Below are 19882 nucleotides of genomic sequence, written 5' to 3'. Positions count from 1 at the left end.
ACAACTTCCCCTTTATATACATATCATTTTTTGTTCATTCCAGATGAACACACACCAATAGCATCACATGCAGCATTTTCATAACTTCTCTGTCATTTTCTGCAACATAACTTAAATAAACAAATTCAATCAAAACATTTTTCAATTTCGTAGCTATTAATTAATAAAATCGCGATAACAGGTTTTAATTTTAATGAGCTCCATTTTTTATACATATATAGATACGTCTACAGAGATGGACCATTAACATAACATGCACCATATAATAGTAATTAACACACCCTTAAATTTATTATTGTTATTATTAAACATTATGAGTAATTAATAAAACTATGAAAACTCTTAAAAAAAATCAATAATAATAATAATCAATAATAATCATATTCTTAATAGTATATTAACACACCCTTAAATTTCCCTTCTTGACTTTAATATTTTAAAATCATCATAACATTTTTAAAATTATTCTGTTACACATTATTATTATTATTATTATTATTATTATTAAACATTATGAATAATTAATAAAACTATTAAAACTATTAAAAAATAATCAATAATAATCATTATTATTATTAAACATTATGAATAATTAATAACAATAACTATACAAATAATAATAATAATAATCATCGTAAAACTAATAAAAATAATAATATTAATAATAATAATTATACTAAAATATTATATATGGAAAAACCCCGTAAAAATAATATAATATAATGTTATACTAAAGTTTAAAAAAGTCTTATAATAAAATTAAAATAAATTTAAACAGATCAGTCAAATAAATAATATAACATAACATTAGATGAGACAATAAGAAGAAAGTAAGAATTGATAAGAAATTTATTAAAATTTTCAGGCTATAACATTACTAACAAGGAGGATGATTGAGGGTAAATAAATTAGATATCTTATAAACTAAAATTTATTAGTTTCTGGATAGTCTCTTGGAAATCTGTTCCTGAATTTAGTTTATTTATAAATAAATGGAATAAATTACAAAAGTTGTTCTATTATTATAAATATTATTTAATTAATAAAATTGATTTAAGTAGATAAATTAAATTAAAAGATGTAAAATATATTAACATTTTTTTAAATTTAATGTGAAAATAGTAATATTTTTGTTTTATAATATAAATGTTGTATATTTTGTAATAATAATAATAATAATAATAATAATAAAGCTTATTTTAAATGAATAATAGAATAAAAAAGCTAAAAACTAAAAACACGCGAACTAATAATGTGTTTTTTCTTAAAATTTCTTTTATGAAAAACATAATGAGAAGAAAAAAGAACTAATCTTTATTTATGTAATCTAGGCATTTGGTGTAACGTCCCATTTAATTATTAAACGAAATTAAAGGAAACGCCACACGTAAGATAGCATAACAACGCAGTCCTGAGGTTCTTAACATCACCCATACAAAACTAGGCACACCACGATGCCGATAAAGGTAGGATAGCTGTTTAATTAAAAGTTTACAATCTAACAACCACGAATACAGGGGCCATAGCCCTAAAGAAAACATGAAAGAAAGAAGCGTGAGATCTAGCCCAGATGGCTAAGCTGCTGGATCACCGTTCCCTTGCTGACCACGAGAACCTCGCCCATCTGCTCCCATCAACCAAGTTGATGATCATCGCAAGAAAGAACAGCCACATACATCACAACCATGCAACAAAATGGGTAAGCTAGAGCCAATCAACATATTCAACATGCAATCAAATATATTTTCATCATCTCATCCACATATCAACCAAACATGTTATGACTCTTCATTCAATACACTACGACTCGACTCGACTCATCCGGATACGTATAACTGGGTCGGATTCAGCGGATGCTTGCACTTGTGGTGGATACCTCTGCTCGACCCTGAGCTGCTCGATCCTGAGCTATGTGTTACCAGTGTTACAATGAATCAAAATCTCTCCCACCACAAGGTTAGCCCTTAGTGAGTTTCAGGCCTCCTGCTACTCCCACCACAAGAGTCAGTCCGCTCTAAGTGAGACTAACTGGCTCCTCGGAGCGTCAGGATTCAACCTTACCTTGAATCCTTACCTAGTTATACAGATGGGGCACCACCATGAACACCCACTAGCAGGGCCATGGAATTACGTCCCGACCACTGAAGCGCGACCCCGGAGGTCTCACCTAGAGACCCCAAGGAATTACACGCTGACACGGACCAACATTCATAAATCAGCAATAAGAGAATATTAAATTATATTTTACAATTCCATATCAACCCTTGAAGTTTAATCCTCATATCAATCACATCTCAAATCCATACCTCTGATCATCACCACCCCAATGAGTCTAGGGCCTCGTCTCACATTAATACCAAGTTCCTTTAGTTCCAAACCACTCATTTATTTCACATGTGAGGTTTCATACCAAACCCGTCATACAAAATTCGTAATTCATGCCAAGCATGCACCACACTCCATTATATACATGTTTCTCATCATACAATTCACGCCCAAACCAATATCAATCATCCAAGAATAACAAACACCCCAAACAGCGCACTGCCTCGCTCAGTCCCTCGCTCAGGCTGAGGGGTCTCGCTCAGGCGAGACGTGCTCGCTCAGGCGAGCCTTCCCTTCGCCTAGGCGAGGGTTCGATGGAGCACTCAGGGAACATCACGGGATCTCGCTTAGGCGAGACCCCTCTCGCCTGGGCGAGGTGTTCCCTCGCTCAAAACTTCGAGCAGGTCGCCCAGGCGACCTTTCGTGCAATAACCCTAGGCGAGCTCCCTGTTTCATCTCGCTTAGGCGAGATTGACTCGCTTGGGCGAGATTAACAGGTCTCGCCACTGTTCTTCACTGTAACAGCCATGTTTTCCGACCAAACAACACATGCAAAGTATTTTCACGCATCAAAACGACAGATCCAACTATGCAATCAACAACCAACGCAGAAACATTTCTAAAAAGACTCGAAACTAGAACCCTAACTTCCCGTACCTGGAAATCAAGTTAGCGGAACGCTCCGACACGCACACAGGAGACCAAACTGTCCTTAGGGTGGTCAGCAGCTGGAACGGACGGTGAAACAGGAGAAAGGAGGCGGGTTGTTACTAAACCCTAACAATAACAGCAAACATAGACCATGAAAACAGAAGCATGAGTCAAGGGACGATTTACGTGAGTAGGACTGAGTTTGAGCTTGAAGGAGGGGGACTTTAGGGTAAACCCTAACAGAGCTTTTCGTGAGAGGTAGTGAGGGATGGCGGCGGGTTTCTGAAAGAGTGAATGTGAGGTGGGATTAGGACAACATAGCAGGGTTTATATACATTGGACCAACCCTTAGGCCCACTTAGGGGTAGCCCACTAACCTCTGGGGCAGGAAAAAATGGGGCCTTACATTTGAAAATTCATTCTTAATTTACTCCAAACTTTTGTTTCCTATATGACAATGTAATTTTTTTTTCTAGACGTAATTTAGTTTTGATTTCATAATAAATTTAGGAATTTTCTAAAATAAGTTTCTAATAAAATTTTATGATCGGAAGGTTATGTGTGTCGATTCTTCGTACTAGATCTTTTTTTTACAACCCTAATCGTGATATTCAAAATACTCACAAAATTATAAAGAATCCAAAGGATCAGTTTCTATCTTGCATTATTTACTTTTCTATACCATCATGCGGCTGCATTCAGTAAGCCTCTTCTTGAATATGCATTATTTGAGTGGTTTTACCTTTCTATCCCTGTTTTAGGTTTTTAACTCCTGTTTTAGTTACCTTTTTATTCTTGAATATTTAACTTTTCTAGTCAATTTTTCTGAATAAAGTTTTTTTTTTCTTTTTTTTATCTGGTATTCTGTTTCTCTGATCTAATAAGTGGTAAAGTAGTTTCTGTCACTCACTCGTAATAATCTTAAATCCTGAGGAAATAACACTAAAAACTTGTTCGCTCCATGATGTGGTTGTAATTTTTTCGGCAAATATATTTGGTAATTAAATCAATAGTATGTAATCTAATCGAGTTTAATAACAAATCAGTTACAAGATTTTGGTATTTGTTATTATTAAAATATATTAAACTAATATCGAAATAAGTGATGTTATTTAAAATATTAGAATTGAACTTGACTTCTTAATTGCGGTGTCAACTGCGGTGTCTTTAATTATTTATAAATTATGTTCTTATTTTTAATGCTTTTGGAAGTCGTTTTACTTCTCGGCTTCCATATGATTTAGAAAAAAATTAGTAATATTAAAATAAATAACATCTATATATTAAAATAAATAATATCTATATGACCGTAATCATAATCAAAATCATTATTTTTATAAATAAAGTGTACATATGTAGTTAAAGTATACACCACAAGAATATTTATAAGTAACACATCTGATTTCTTTTTTCAATACTCAATATATAATTCAATTTATTAAATTTAATTTTCATATAATTTAATTTTATTAAGTATATAATCATCTTATATATGCAGTTAAAGTTTCCATATGCATATGCAGTTAAAGTTTCCACCACAAGAATATTTATAAGTAACACATCTGAATTTTTTTAGTACTCAATGTATAATTCAATTTATTAAATTTAATTTTCATAGAATTTAATTTTATTAGGTATATAATCATCTTATATATTTTGAATGAAATTCTAATATGATTTGGTACATCTAAAAAATGAAAAAAGAAAATTTATATATATATATATATATATATATATATATATATAACAAAAACAATCACTACAAAATGTGTAAATTAGAATTTCAGAATTTTAAATAATAAGAGTGTAAATTTGTATATAAAATATGAAATATCATTATTTTATATTTTCATAAAAGTTAATTAACCATAGTGTTTAAAGCTATATTATAAAAAAAAAAATATTAGTTTAGCTACTACTTTCCCTCTCTGTTATCTCTTGTATAAGTGTTTTCATTATTTTTATTTATTTATTTATTATTATTATTAATATTTTTAGGTAGAGAAATTAACGTTAAACGCATGCATAAGGTTCAAATAGAATATATATATAGGAAGATGAGATTAAGTATGTCTTCCAAAATACATAACTGCTATAAATAAGGGAATAATGTGAGTTTCAAATACAAGTATTAAGAACTTTGCCAATGCCATTGCTTGTTTACACTTAGGGATTTGATGGTTTTCTTTTAACTCATTATTAGTAAAGATGATGAATAAGCCTGTTTTAAACATCACATAAAGTAATTTGAAATGAACAAGATGAGATGACAGCTACGGAGAATGTGCTGGACAAACATGTTCCCATATAGGAGTCTTTAAATTGGTTGAAACTCTTGCGCATTTATTATATTTATCAATATTCCAACAACAAAAGGGACCAGGGAAAGAGACAGAGACATATTCTCACTACAAAACAGCATATGGTTGTGTTATTTTTGAACATTACCCCTAAATGCAAGCCTTTGTTGTGACCACTTGAAGGACAAGGCAGAAATATTACAACCTATATTGTTTTTTGAAACCAGACACCAAGTGCATAGTGTCTCTTTGTCTTCTTCTTTTTTCCTTCTTCCAACATAGTAATTAAGACACTGAAGGTGAAGAAATTAACTAGGCATTCATTCAAATAGAAAATATGAAGACAAAAACAAATCACTTAAACCATGCTACACACCTTCATATGTAAGACATTTGCATACAATACATTATTTCTTCGATCGAATTTCTAAGTGTGTTAAGTTTGGAATTTTGCAGTTATGTACTATACAATCACAATCTACTTGATAGTGTTTTGCTTGCAAATGAAGTAGCAGATGAAGTAAGACGAAGAAAGAAAAGTTGTTTGTTTATGAAGGTGGACTTTGAAAAAGCATATGATTTAGTAAGGTGGGACTTTCTAATTATATGATGAAAAAATGGATTTTAACAAGAAATGGATTAAGTGGATTAGAGGATGAACAACTATTTCTGACCTTGGAAATGTGTCAACACCCAATTTTATCCGGGTGAATAAATTTATTTTCGAAAAAAAAAAGTTTTTTAGTTAATGGAAAATAAAAAAAAATGTGAAACAAAATTTTTTTCAAAAAGATTTTCAAACATCAAATTAAAAAAAAAGAAAAAAGAGAAAAAAAAAGAAGAAAAAAAAAAGGAATAAAGAGGAAAGAGCCCAATATGTTATTAATTATCGCATTCCTTCTTCTCATGAGCCCAACAAATCAACCTACTTTTTACCCTTATTCCTAGTAGAGAAATTAACCAATATTATTAATTGGAATTGATTTTGTGCTCTGATTTGTTAATGGTTAGAATCAATATTACTAATTGGGATTGATTTTGTGCTATGATTTACTATGATTTGATTCTCATGTGTTGCTATCATGACCAATTCCTTCCTTATATTGTTCGTTATAATTAAGACTGAGATTGCATTGTTATTGCAAGATGTGAGTATAAATACGCACTCTATCATACCAAAAAAAGAAAATTCTCTACACTACTCTAATTCTTTCCCATCACCACTCCCACATGCACACCTCTTTTTAATCTCTCTCTAAAAAAACATATTGAAGGAGGTAGGAAAAAGAAAAAAAACATTTTCTACACCCTCTTTTTCTCTCATTACCACCCACATAGACAGACACCTCTCATCTTTATCTCTCTAGAAAAAAACAAAAATATTAGAAAAGGAGGCAAAGAATAAGAAAAAGAGAAAAGGTGGGGAGATATTGAATATTTTTTAAGGTACGTAAATGCTAGTTCATTCTTTTCCTTTTGATTTATTTTTATCAATTTTTTTATTATTCTTTTTAAATCATTAAATTGTTTTTCCCATTTTTTTGGTGTCTGTTCGGACGCTCGCGTTGCATGACACCTATTTTAGACTTTCGTTCCTTTTTTTTTTCTAAAAAATATATATCAATCTAAGAATAAAATATAATTTTCTTTGTTTACTCTTTTATATCTATTTGGTTGCTCACGTCGCAATGACATCCACAACTACTCTAAAATAACTTTAAAAAAATATTAAAAATTTATAAATGATTAAAAAATAAAAAAAATAAAAGATTAGAAAAAAAATATTTGAAGTGTCTATCCGGCCGCTCGCGTAGCATGAACCAATTTAAAAATAATACTAAAATTTAAATAAAAAGATTTTCAAAATTATAAAACAAATTAAATCATTTTCAAATAATTTTCCAAATAGATTTTTTAAAAAGAACTACGTAACCCTGATTCTCCATTCACGTGGAGATATACGTAGGAGTGAGGATTAATCCTCGTCGGGCCCAAAAAAAATCAAAAAAATAGTTTTGTTTTATTGTACATTCTTTTATTACTAATTTTGGGAAAAATTAAATATTTTGAAAAATCACAAAACTTTTGCACATTTAATAAAGGTACCGTCTTAGGATGGGCGTTGTGGAGTGCTAATACCTTCCCCATGTGTAACCGACTCCCGGACCCAAATTCTGGTTTTTTGCAAACCTTGCTTTTTTTTGATGGTTTTCCATAGTTTCCTATAATAACTATGGTGGCGATTCCAAACTCTGTTTTTACAAATTTTATTTTTGGTTCGTCGTCCCGTCGCGATTTCGGTTGTGACAAAATGGAAGTCCCATAGATGAATTTAGTCCAACAAGAGGATTTAAACAAGATGATCCGCTTGCACCTTTTTTATTCTTGATAGTGATTGAAGGGTTAGCAGGGCTAGTAAGACAAGTTACAAAGTTGCATGTCTTACAGGGTGTTAAGGTGGGAAGTAATGACATTGAAATAAATTTATTACAATTTTCTGATGATACTCTCTTTATATGTGAGAATACAGTGCAAAATGTGATGACAATCAAATGTATTTTAAGGTGTTTTGAATTAGTTTTTGGACTAAAAGTTAATTTCTTAAAAGTAAACTTGGAGAGACAAGGGTGAATACTATGGAGTTAAGTCGCTATACTGCCATATTGAACTGCATTAAGATGACAATACTATTCATGTATTTAGGAATCCCAACAGAGGGTAATCCTTGAAAGAGGGAGATGTGGGAAAGTATGATTCCTAAAATCAAGCAAAGACTAGCAAGGTGGAAAGGTAGACAATTATCGTTTGCAGGAAGAGATACTGTGATTAAATCTGTAATCACCACACTCCTCTTCTTTTTATCTCTTTTCAAAGCACCAAAACTGGTGATTAAAGAAATCACAAATATTCAAAGACATTTTTTTATTGGAGTGGGGATCAGAGGGAAAGAAAATATCATAGGTGAAATGGACAAACATATGCAAACCAAAAGATAAAGGAGGCCTAGGAATAAAAGACGTACAATCATTTAATGAGGCACTTTTAGCTAAATGGAAATGGAGGTTTGCTACTGAAAACTACAATAAAGAAACTATAACGTAATATGAATCAGTATGGTGGAGGGATTTAAAGAGAGTAACAAGACCATAGCAATATCTAAATTGGTTCGACAATAATTTAACATGGAGATTAGGAAAGAGAATAAATTTCACGATAAGTGGAATGGAGAATAATGGTTAGCACAAAAATATCAAAGGCAAATTTTTTATATTCTGATTGATGTTTATGTTCAAAGTCGTGTATTCAATCTGTCCTATATTAGTTCAAAAATAAGATAAATACAAGGATTTCATATGTTATAATGTTATTATCTTTCACTCTAACCCCTTATTGTCATCACCTATGTTGTGTTGTTTTGATGTTAAGGCAAACTAATTGCAAAAGAGATAGTTATGTCTTGGAATGATCATAAATAACCTATTGTGAAAAAAAAAATTCTCTCGCTAAATCTCGTGGGAAGGTTGATTTATGGTATTGTGTTGGACATCCAGTTTTTTTTTTTTTTGCAAATTTATTTTATATTATATATAGATTGTTAGATCTATGTTGGTGAAAGATAACCCTATGATACAATTGTATACATATATTCTTTGTAATATTTGAGGTCTATAGAGATGATAAGATGCACCTCATTTGTATTTTGTCATATGCGGGATTTGGTCATGTGCATAATGTATTGTTAGAAGTTCTTAATTAAAGGAAATTAAATACATACCGAAGGTGTATTAAGAATGTTTAGTCATATTAACACGTAACCTTTTAGTAACTTAAATGTTACAAAGTGCACATTCTCATAACTCATCTTCTAGTCTACAAAACTTGAAAAAGGATGATTCCACATCCAACCTCGAATAATATGATGTTTCTCCTTCCTATAATAACAACATCCATTTGTCCATTTGTCCTTTTATGAGGGAAACTGATTTTATCCGAGCAAAGTTTAGTCATATAACTAAATATAATTTATAAGAATCAACATGCACCATCATTGCTTACGCATCGAAAAGATAAGTAAAGTTGAAGTGTTTATGTTGGTTAAATAAGATATTGATTTCATCCTCAATTTTCTCGATAAATATAGAAAATTCTATTTGTATAAGATGAAGATTAACGTTAAAGAGATACATAATAAAAATATTGTTTATAAAACAAATAAAATTAAATCATGTAAGTTACACAATATTACATTATTTAATAACTTTTGATTAATTAATTTTTTAAAACTCCCATATACATTGAAAGTTCACATCACATAAATCATATATACAAAATTTATATTTGTTGTGATCTTACTTCCGTCAAAATAAAATTTCAAAATAACATTACTTTTATTAATTACTGTAACAATCATTAAGTTTTAAAATGGAAGTTATTAACGTAACAATGTTATTTAATTAAAAAAAGAAAAAACTTTCAAAAAGTAACCTTCTACATCAATAGAAATACATCACTTTAAAGTAGTTATTACCAAATGAAGAGCTGTTGCTAATGCAAGCATTAGACAAGAAACTTTACTATAATTTAGACACCCAAATTTCACATCTTTGTGGGTAATAATGTAATCAGAACATGTCATGTAAAACTTAAACTCCTATAAATAAGGTGTTGTCGGTTTCAAGTCCAAGTCATCAAACCAACATTTTCAACCCACTACTTATTTAGGTACCAAATTTCATCATTAATTTCGTAATAAACATGTTCTCGTTTTCTTTATAAGACTGCTCCACAATGTTACCACACAACTATTTTGCATCCCCTATTATGCAGAACCTCCCCAAATCAGTAACATGGAATTTTGGAATACATGTATCCAACTCTTGTCTTTTACTTATTTTCTTTCTGCTAGCCCTAGAGAAAGATACTAACGTTACATTTGTAAAGATCAAAGTTTTAAAGTGGAAACAGGTAGTGACAACAATTTCAGAACGCCTGGTCCCAATTTCAGAACTCTTCATCTTTGGTAGAATCACATCAAACAGGAAAAAAAACACCAGCAAAGAGAAACAGACACATACTCACAACAAGGAGCATATAGTAGAACCATGTCCTTGTTGTGACCTATTCAATGACAAGACAGATATTAATATCACAAACAAATATACTTACATTACATGAACTTGTTCCACCTATTGTCTTTTTGCACCAGACAACCTTTGCATCAATGTCTGTGTTCTCCATCTCTATATCTATCTCTTCTGTCTTGGAAGAAAAAGACAAAAACAAGTATCCAAATGTGACAAAAATTAAAATTAACGGGTTGTGTAGAATTACAGTGTTCCATGTTCGACACGGAACTTGATATCTATAGTTTAGATGAGACTCTGAATGTTGAAGTTTTACATTTTGAGAACTAAAGACAGACAAATAATGTCTTACCTGATAAGAAACATATGGAGATAAACAATGCAACTACTTCTGACTTCAGCTTCCTCATATCTGGCATGAGCTGTTCATTGACAATCTACACATAACTACAGATATGTCCAACTCCTCTATCTTATTTAATGCAACCTTTCCATGCAAGCACCATCATTTTCATCACTTTCCAAAAAAAAGTTTACTGGTTAAACAAGTTTCAAAAATATACTCTTTGACATATATTTATTAAAAAGAAGAAAAAAACACACTTTATAATTCATTTCTAATAATATAGTAATATAATAACATATATTAGTATTTTAAAAATTTATAATATATAGACATTTTTATTATTTTATGCAACCACTGTGCAATGCATATTATTATTTTATTTAAAGTTTTTACTAAATTTTTTTATCAAAAAAAGTTGTCAAAATAATTGTTTGAGAAGATAATTAGGTGTTAAAAAAATATTTTCTTAACAAAAAGAGTTAAACATAAAATAAAATTTATTAAAAACAAGATCTAGCTTTTTTTTGTCTTTTGCGATGGGAACAATTCTAGTCGCATAAATATTTAATATGTGACAAATTTGTATGAGGGCTCATGTATACTTCCCCTAAATATATTTTACTTTTGGTTTTTATTCTTTTTGTTGGAGCTACGTAGCCGATCTGGCATAAGAATGTCAAAAAAAATTGTGTTCACAAAGTAAAATTTATAATGCATTAATCTTTAATTCATATTGAGATAGTATGTATGAGTATTTTAATTATTTATTTGTTAGTGTGATTAGCGACATTTTGGTATAAATAAAAAATTAATTAAGAAATACCAGGAGTTGAAGTTTGAAAGAAAAGTAAGAGTATCATTTCATATAAAATTACTATAATCTTTATCAAATGCAAGTTTCTAATTGATGATATGTGTTTTCTAATGGTTATGTGTCTGGCAAAAGAATAAAATAAGTGGACTTAATTAAATAATATACACACATAGTCAGATTTAAAATAAGGGAATCTTAATTATTTTGTAAGTTCATTTAATTCATCTTCCTTATAATATTCTGCAAGATCCTACTATTATTACTTTATAGCAACTCCTTTAAGTAATGTTTTAAAAAAATTATTAAGTATTAATTCTTCATATAATTAATTAATATGCATACATTATTAAGCCTCGCGCTATGATAAAGTACCACAACGAAATCTATTATATAATTGTTTGACTTTAAAGTTTTTTTCCATGGCTTGAGAACTCGCTTAATGAACAAAGTTTGCCACCACATTTTGGATTTAGTTTTTGGTTTAAATTTATGTTTTTCATTTAAGTTTATAAGATTAATTTTTTTTAATAAATTAATTTAATTAAAAAGGGACGGATAGTGGATATAGCTGGCTCATATTTGACTTGTTGTATGACAAACTCTCTATATATATATGGCAAAACTGTGTGCAAGAAGAGAAGGCACAGATAGAGCGAAATGGAAAGTGAGAATGTGACGATTCCATGCTTTGATTTTTGCAAGGATGGGATGAGATTGGAAGAAGGGAGTGAGGAGTGGAAAGAAATGAGCAAGAAGGTGAGAGAAGCGTGTGAGAATCACGGTTGCTTCCTCTTGATCTGTGATGAGATCATCCCCAACACTGTTTGTGAAGAAATGTTTCATAGCATGAAAGCTTTGTTTGATTTGCCTGAAGAAACGAAACAGCAATACGTAATTCCGAAGCCTTATAGGGGCTACAATGGCAAGAACTCTCTCATTCCCTTCTGTGAAAGCTTTGGCATCGATGATATTCCTCTCTCGGATAAGGCTGAAACCTTCACCAACCTCATGTGGCCACAAGGAAACCCATCTTTCTGGTGCTTAGAAATTCTTCTCTTCTACTTTGTTATTTTGATTTTGTTCCAAGTTATGACCTATTTTGAATCACTTTCCTTGAATCTGATTAAGTTTCAATTATGGACTTGCAGTGAGACACTGAAGACCATGAGCTCAAAGATGGTGGAACTGAGTTTCCTTGTGTTGAAAATGATAGTGGAAGGTTATGGTCTTCCCCAACATTACATTTCAGACGCTGAAAACATGAAAAACTCTAGCTATTCACGATTGATCAAGTACAAAGTTTGTGAAAGCAATAATGAATGTGAAATTTGTCTTCCAGCTCACACAGACAGCAGTAGTTTAACCATTTTATGCCAGAAAGATGTTCAAGGACTTCATGTATTATCCAAAACAGACAAATGGGTTGAATTGGAGATACCCCATGATGGATTTGTAGTCATTGTTGGTGATATACTAAAGGTATGCAGAGAATTGAAATTGTTTGAGCATATATATATTGATTGAATGATTATAATAATGAAGTTGCATGAATGAACAGGCATGAAGCAATGGGAGACTTCATGCAGTGACACACAGAGTGATGTTGAGAGGAGAGAAAGAGAGATACTCATTTGGACTTTTTGCAAACCCAAAGGAAGAGATGAACATTGAGGTGCCTCATGAGTTGGTGGATAACCAGATTCATCCCTTACGTTATCGTCCATTCACTTATGGACACTATTTCAACAACTTTGTTTCAAATCCCTTACAAGCTCTTGAATTTGCAGCTATTTGAAACCGATATTTATGAACAGGAGCAAGAGATTGCTATATATATTTATATATGTAATGCAGAACAATTAGAGTGACTTACATTAATAAAACTTTTCGCATCTATTATATATGCACATTATCTATTTGTTTTACTGTGGGGTGTTCTAATTCACCACAAGAAAAAGTGAAGTTAATGTTTCAAATTGAAGCAATATGCATGGCTACTTATTCTCACAAAACAATGTAATTTTGGTTGTGTAACCTGGGGGTTTCACCGGGAAGAACAACATCAATGAGATCTGAGTCTAACCACATAAGACACTGATATCACTCTCAACCCAAAACCTTAAGACAATAGGTTTATGGGTCTTGATTCTTATATAGTGCTCTACTTTCTCATTTCTTATCAATGTAGAACTTAGACTCACACTTGGATTCCTAACAAAACACATATTACAGCACTTATTTTTATCAAGATTTTGAACAAGTGCCAAAAAAAAGCATTGAACCTAAGAACAAAGTTTGAAGCCATAAAAGTGAATTGAATTTTTTTAAAGAATTTTCAAGCAAATTTTTTAAGATAGTTGCACAAATAAGATTTTTTTTTTCTTTTATGTAAACAACTTTCTTCCCAATGAGTTATGGAATATATTTTGTTGGTTTTTTTAGAGAGGTTTGAGGTAAAAAAAGAAAAAAAGAATCTCATTTCTAAAAGAAAATAAGTTGTTTTTGTAAAATATCAATTGCATAGAAAGTGCTTTTATGCCACAAAACAAAGGAAAAAGTCAAAGGTTACAGCATCTATATATATAGAAAAGTCGATTGCAAGGGAAAGTAAGGAATTCAATGGAGGAGGAAGATGGAAAAATAAATTGCCACCTTCCGATTGTAAGAAAATACTAAAATAATTTGTTGGTTGAAGCCAAATGTAGGGTGTGTAATCACTTTGGCGGTGTTAAAAATATTTAACAATATGTTGTTTTACAGTATTTCATCACTAAGTTTTAACACTAAATTTAATTTTTCTTGTAGTTAATTGGATTTCTTGTCTAAGCATTCGTTTACAAATATTTATCGAGCATATTTTCAATCTTAGGTAACCAACTGCCTACGGGTTAGAGTTGAAAGAAATTTAATTTTCCTTCTTTGTGATTTAAAAAAAAATAATGAAATTTTTATTTAATTTTAAATTATCGAGTCCAACCATCAACTTGAATTATTTTTTTTTCACCAAAATCAAACCTTGAATTATTCGTAGTCTATCTCATAATCTAAGATGTAGAAAACACGAACACATTTAAAAATTACATTACTCATTATATTAGCATAGTTAAATCGATAAAAAGAATGTGGAAATTTTAATTCTATTATTTCATATAGCTTTAATAGAGAGATAAGTAAAAAGAAAAAGCACATAAATTATATTGATTTTAACCTATATTCAAGGAAAGATGAGAGTGTGGGAATTTGAGAGAAAAAAAATGGATCATACTTAATTTTTTAAATTAAATATAGAGACTTGAGACCATTCTCATATACTAAAACACAAGAGACCATTCTCATATACTAAAACACATTTAATTTATCAAATAACTAAAAAAACTTATCTATAAACTTTTATTTAATTTTTAGTTTTGTACTTATTTTTAAAATACACATTTAATATTTATATAATTATAATTTTTTTCTTCATATTTAACATTACATAAAATTTTATATATATATATATATATATATATATATATATATATATATATATATATTTAACATTTAGTACTCGATCATATAATGTTTTCTCTCTTGTAATTTTTATTTTATTTTTATAAAAAATTATTTAATTAATATTTTGATGGGTTTATAAATATACTCATATTATATAAAATTAAAGATTGTATAAAATTTTCATACTCATGAAATATGCGTTCAAAATGAAGATGAATTTTATTTTAAAAATAGTTAAATCTGTAACCGCTTTCATTATTTCTCCTCTTGTAAAATGAGGAAAAGAAAATCAACTAGGACTTAAGTTTTTTCCTGGGATGGTCTAATTTTGCTTGGAGTGGAACAGACCAATTAAATAATTAATATCCAATTTTAGTATGATTTGTTTTCCAATTTCATTTCGTGACTGGACATTAACAAAAATAAACTTACTCAAATAAAAGAGTTTTCTAAAAATGTTTAAACATAGTTAGTTGTGACATTGCATGACACGAAGTTTTATCAACATTACGTGTTTGAAATGACAACAAAGGAATAGTAAAAAAAAATTCAAATTCTTATTTATTATTAATATCCAAATTCGTTTGCATGTCAATCATGTTTATTAATATCTTCCTTTCTTATTGTTACACTATATTAATTAAGAAAAAAATGATGTTAAAGAGATAGAAAAAAAAAAAGGAAAAACGACAATTATGTTGAAATATTTGTTTGTCCACAAAAAGATAATAAATTGGGTTTTGTTTTCGGTGGACTTATTGAAGAGGAAAATTTAATGACCAGGCCCAATCTGCGAAGAAGGAGAGTGAAAATTGCACACAAAACAAATGAAAAATGCACAAAGGGTTGCAATTCATGCTCACAAAACAAGATGTAAGTATGTGTTTGTAGGTATGACATGTTGCATTTATCATGTTTCACATTCATTCATTCTTATTTGCAATTTTATTTTAAACTGATAGAAATCACTTTTTATGTTTAGAATTTTGTTTTCTTTACGAGGTTTTTCTATAGAAGATCCTAGTAATATTACACCATATTATATATATATATATATATATATATATATATATATATATATATATATATATATATACTGAATGTTTTTCTTCCTCAATTCTTTATACACGAAGCATAATAAAACTAGAATTTGCAAGCTTTGTTCTTAGATACCCATTACAGTGTTTTACATTCGTCAAGCTCATTCAACGCCCAAAGTTGTACAGGTATGGAGTTGATATGCAATGTTCACGCCATTTACAGTGTTTACTTTCTCTTCTTTTCGTTAAATTCGTCTCCATCTATTATCTATTAAGACATTCACTCCAAAAACATAAGTAATTTTTTTACATTGCTAAGCTAATATTTAGACTTATCAAATGACTAAGCATAGTTAGAATTTTCATATTATTAAATTATCATTTAGTTTCTCAATTAATCAAGTATAACTTAGAATTTTACACTACACTACTGAGTTAACTTGCAAGCACTACATAACTTTATTTTATTACATAACTTTAGTTAGAACTAATTTATAGCTAGCTTGAGGTTCTCTTACAATCTTTATATAAATTATCATATATGATGATTCCTGATCCTGATAATGTAAAAGTTTTTATATTAACGATGTTTAATTATAAGTTATTAATTTAGTTCTGAAAGTGAAAGATCATATATGGTGCATGTTATGTTATTGGTCTATCTCTGTATACATATTTATATATGTATTAAGAATCGAACTCATTAAAACCTGTTTTCAGGATTACTAATGCTGACAAAAGCTGCATGTTATATTAGTGGCCCATCTTCTGCATTCATTTGTATACATACACTTGTTGAAAAAACTGACAGCATCTGGGGAAGTGTGTGATATGCTATTGGTGTTAGGTTTTTCTACATCTGAACACAGCCCCGTGAGTTTTTAATTAGTTTATTAATTACACTAAATTTTACACTATATTAACTCTATCATCACTAACTAGATCCTTACCTAACAGAGAGAAAATATACAGCAAGAGGGAGAAAGAGAAAGAGAAAGAGAGAAAAGGAAAAATGGGAAGTGAGAGTGAGATTTTGGTGCTGCCATGTTTAGATTTTGGCAAGGGAGGAATGACACTAGAAGCAGGGAGTGAAGAGTGGAAAGAGATGAGCATGAAAGTGAGAGAAGCATGTGAGAGTTATGGCTGCTTCATCTTGAAGTATGATGATATGAGTATTAAGGGTGTTCGTGAATTCATATTTAAAGATCTGAAACCATTGTTTGAATTACCAGAAGAAACAAAGCAGAAACACAAACATTCAACGCCTTTCAATTCTTACACAAACATGACCTTAGGGAATCTTAGCTATCAAACTTTTGGGATCAATCAGGTTACGATTGACAACTTCACCAACATCATGTGGCCTCAAGGGAATCCATCTTTCTGGTATACTTTATTATTTCGTTATTTTACTTGCCTTCATAAATATGAATAAAAACATGTTTTTTAAGGATACTGATATTTTGACATCATATTTGACACTATCCTTTTTATGCAGTGAGGCATTGAAGGGTATGAGCTTAAAGATGTCAGAAATAAACTCATACTTGTTGAAAATGATTATGGAGGGTTATGGCCCCCAGCATTCCGTTGATCTTGAAAGCATGAAGTGTGGTACCTATGTACGTTTCAACAAGTACATAGTTTCTGGAAACGGTGGCGATGAAAAGGCTAAAAGGTTCGCTCACACTGACAGAAATAGCTTGACCATTCTGTGCGACAATGGAGTCCAAGCTCTGCAGGTGCTATCCAAAACTGGGAAATGGATTGAAGTAAATATACCCCAAGATGGGTTTGTGGTTATAATTGGTGATGCACTGAAGGTAAAGAGAAAATTTTATTCTTTTGATGATTAATTGTTATAATGAATTGAATTGTTCTTGACTTTTGTTACGTGAATGAACTAGGCATGGAGCAATGGGAGGCTTCATTCACCGACGCATAAAGTGGAGATGAGTGGAGATAGGTACTCGTTTGGAGTTTTTACAGCACCGAACAGTGAGGTGATGATTGAGCCTCGTGAGTTGGTAGATGACAAACTTTATCCTCTTCGTTATCGTGCGTTCGATTATGGAAAGTTTATGAGCTATTGTACTTCAAATATCACACCAGATGCGGTTGATGTGTTTGCTGGTATTTGAAAGCAATCTATGTGTGAATGGAGGCATGAGTGATCACTCATATGGAATAATTATACCTCTTTTTCAATAAGATCACTTTCAATAAGATGAGTTTGATTTTGATTTATGAGTCTCTTTGAAGTTTTTTCATAAACATGTATTGTGTGAAAATTGATAGAAAGAGTTTAATCCTTGGATTCTAGATAATTTGGTCAGTATTTTAATATCACGATTAAAAATTGGGGATTCATATGTTGTCTTCAATACTCCCATTTTACACTCAAATAAATCAATGTTTTATTAAAGCTAAACTCTTATGAGATTGCATTGATATATTTTTACACGAAAATATCTATTTTGAATACTATGATGAAACATCTTATTTTATTAGTTTCAAAATGCTAAAATTGAAATGTTACAATAAATAGTTAAAATTTTGATAATTAATTTTAAAAAATAATTTACACTATGATTTATAAATTAATTATTTAATATAATGACTAATTATTTTCATTTATAAATTTGTTATTTAATAACTTTTTATATTGTCACTTTCTTGAAATCCAAATAATATAAAATAATGTGTAAAACAATAATTTAAAAAAATGTCATTATATTTTTAAAATATTAAAATTAATAACGGAAATTTAAAGGTGTGTTAATTATTATTAAGCAAATATGTTGCATGTTATATTATTTATTGGAGAGATATGGATGAATGGGAACAAATTTTGCATGTTATGTTATTGGTCCATATCTGTATACGTATTTATAGTTAAGTTAAGGACATTTTTATACATGTAAAAGTGTGGAAAAAAAAAAAATTGTATTGATATTTTTGTAAAGTTGTGGTGCAGAATATGACAGGTAAGTAGTTAATGGGAACAAATGTTGCATGTTATATAACTCGCCCATCTTCTGTATTCATTTTCACACATAAATTTGATTAAAATTGACATTATATTTTACAGTTGAAGGATAAAACAGGTAAAATATATATATTTAAATTTTTTTATTAATAATATTTTTATATTAAATTAATTATAAAAATATTTCTAAACAAAATCGTCACCTATATTAAAGTAATAATATTTAACAACAACAAAATTAGTCACATTCTTTTATTAAATTAATTATAAAATTACTTGTAAGAGAATAAGATTTCCAATTTTTTTAATACTAATATATCTCTATTAAAGTGATTGTAAAATTAAAATTATGTTTAAGAAAAAAGACCTAAAAAAAATCTTTTTAGTACTAATATCCCTATTAAATTAATTATAATTTTATGTTTGAGAGTAAAATTTAATTAAATTATTATTAATATTAAAAGTAATATTTAATAAGTTATAACTTTTTTTTCAATAAATTATAATTTGGTTAAGAAAAAATATAATTAGTTATTTATTTTCTTATATAATGAATTTTGATTGTATTTTTTTTATTTGTAACTTCTCATATATATATATATATACTGATTTTACTTCTTGTCTCACATTGTTTTCATCTATTCTATAGTTATTCTTTTAAGAATTTTGGCATATTTGATTCTAGAACATCATGTTTTTTATGTTTATCGATCTTTTTATCTCATTTTTTGTCAATATGTTTTATATTTCTATTTGTGTTATTGTTATTTTTATTCTATTTGTTGAATTTGTATTAGGATTAGAAATTTTTTTTTTTGTCCAATTTTATTTTTTTATA

At 29.4% G+C, this 19882-nt stretch overlaps 1 protein-coding gene and 1 pseudogene across 1 annotated transcript; both read left to right on the top strand.

The window, feature by feature from the left end:
• The first annotated feature begins 12140 nt into the window (after window positions 1–12140).
• On the top strand, window positions 12141–13419 carry LOC114164422 (annotated as a pseudogene).
• Window positions 13420–16133: 2714 nt separating this feature from the next.
• LOC114162959 (probable 2-oxoglutarate-dependent dioxygenase AOP1) lies at window positions 16134–18221 on the top strand. The gene is made up of 4 exons (XM_028046978.1): window positions 16134–16241; window positions 17013–17441; window positions 17554–17878; window positions 17963–18221. The coding sequence occupies exons 2-4, from the start codon at window positions 17068–17070 to the stop codon at window positions 18194–18196; spliced, it is 933 nt and encodes a 310-aa protein (XP_027902779.1). The 5' UTR covers window positions 16134–16241; window positions 17013–17067; the 3' UTR covers window positions 18197–18221.
• Window positions 18222–19882: the final 1661 nt, after the last annotated feature.

Source organism: Vigna unguiculata, chromosome 9, assembly GCF_004118075.2.
Source record: "Vigna unguiculata cultivar IT97K-499-35 chromosome 9, ASM411807v1, whole genome shotgun sequence".
NCBI classification, from domain to species: Eukaryota; Viridiplantae; Streptophyta; class Magnoliopsida; order Fabales; family Fabaceae; genus Vigna; species Vigna unguiculata.
The sequence above is the reverse complement of the archived record's forward strand: the minus strand, read 5'-3'. Positions and strand labels throughout refer to the sequence as shown.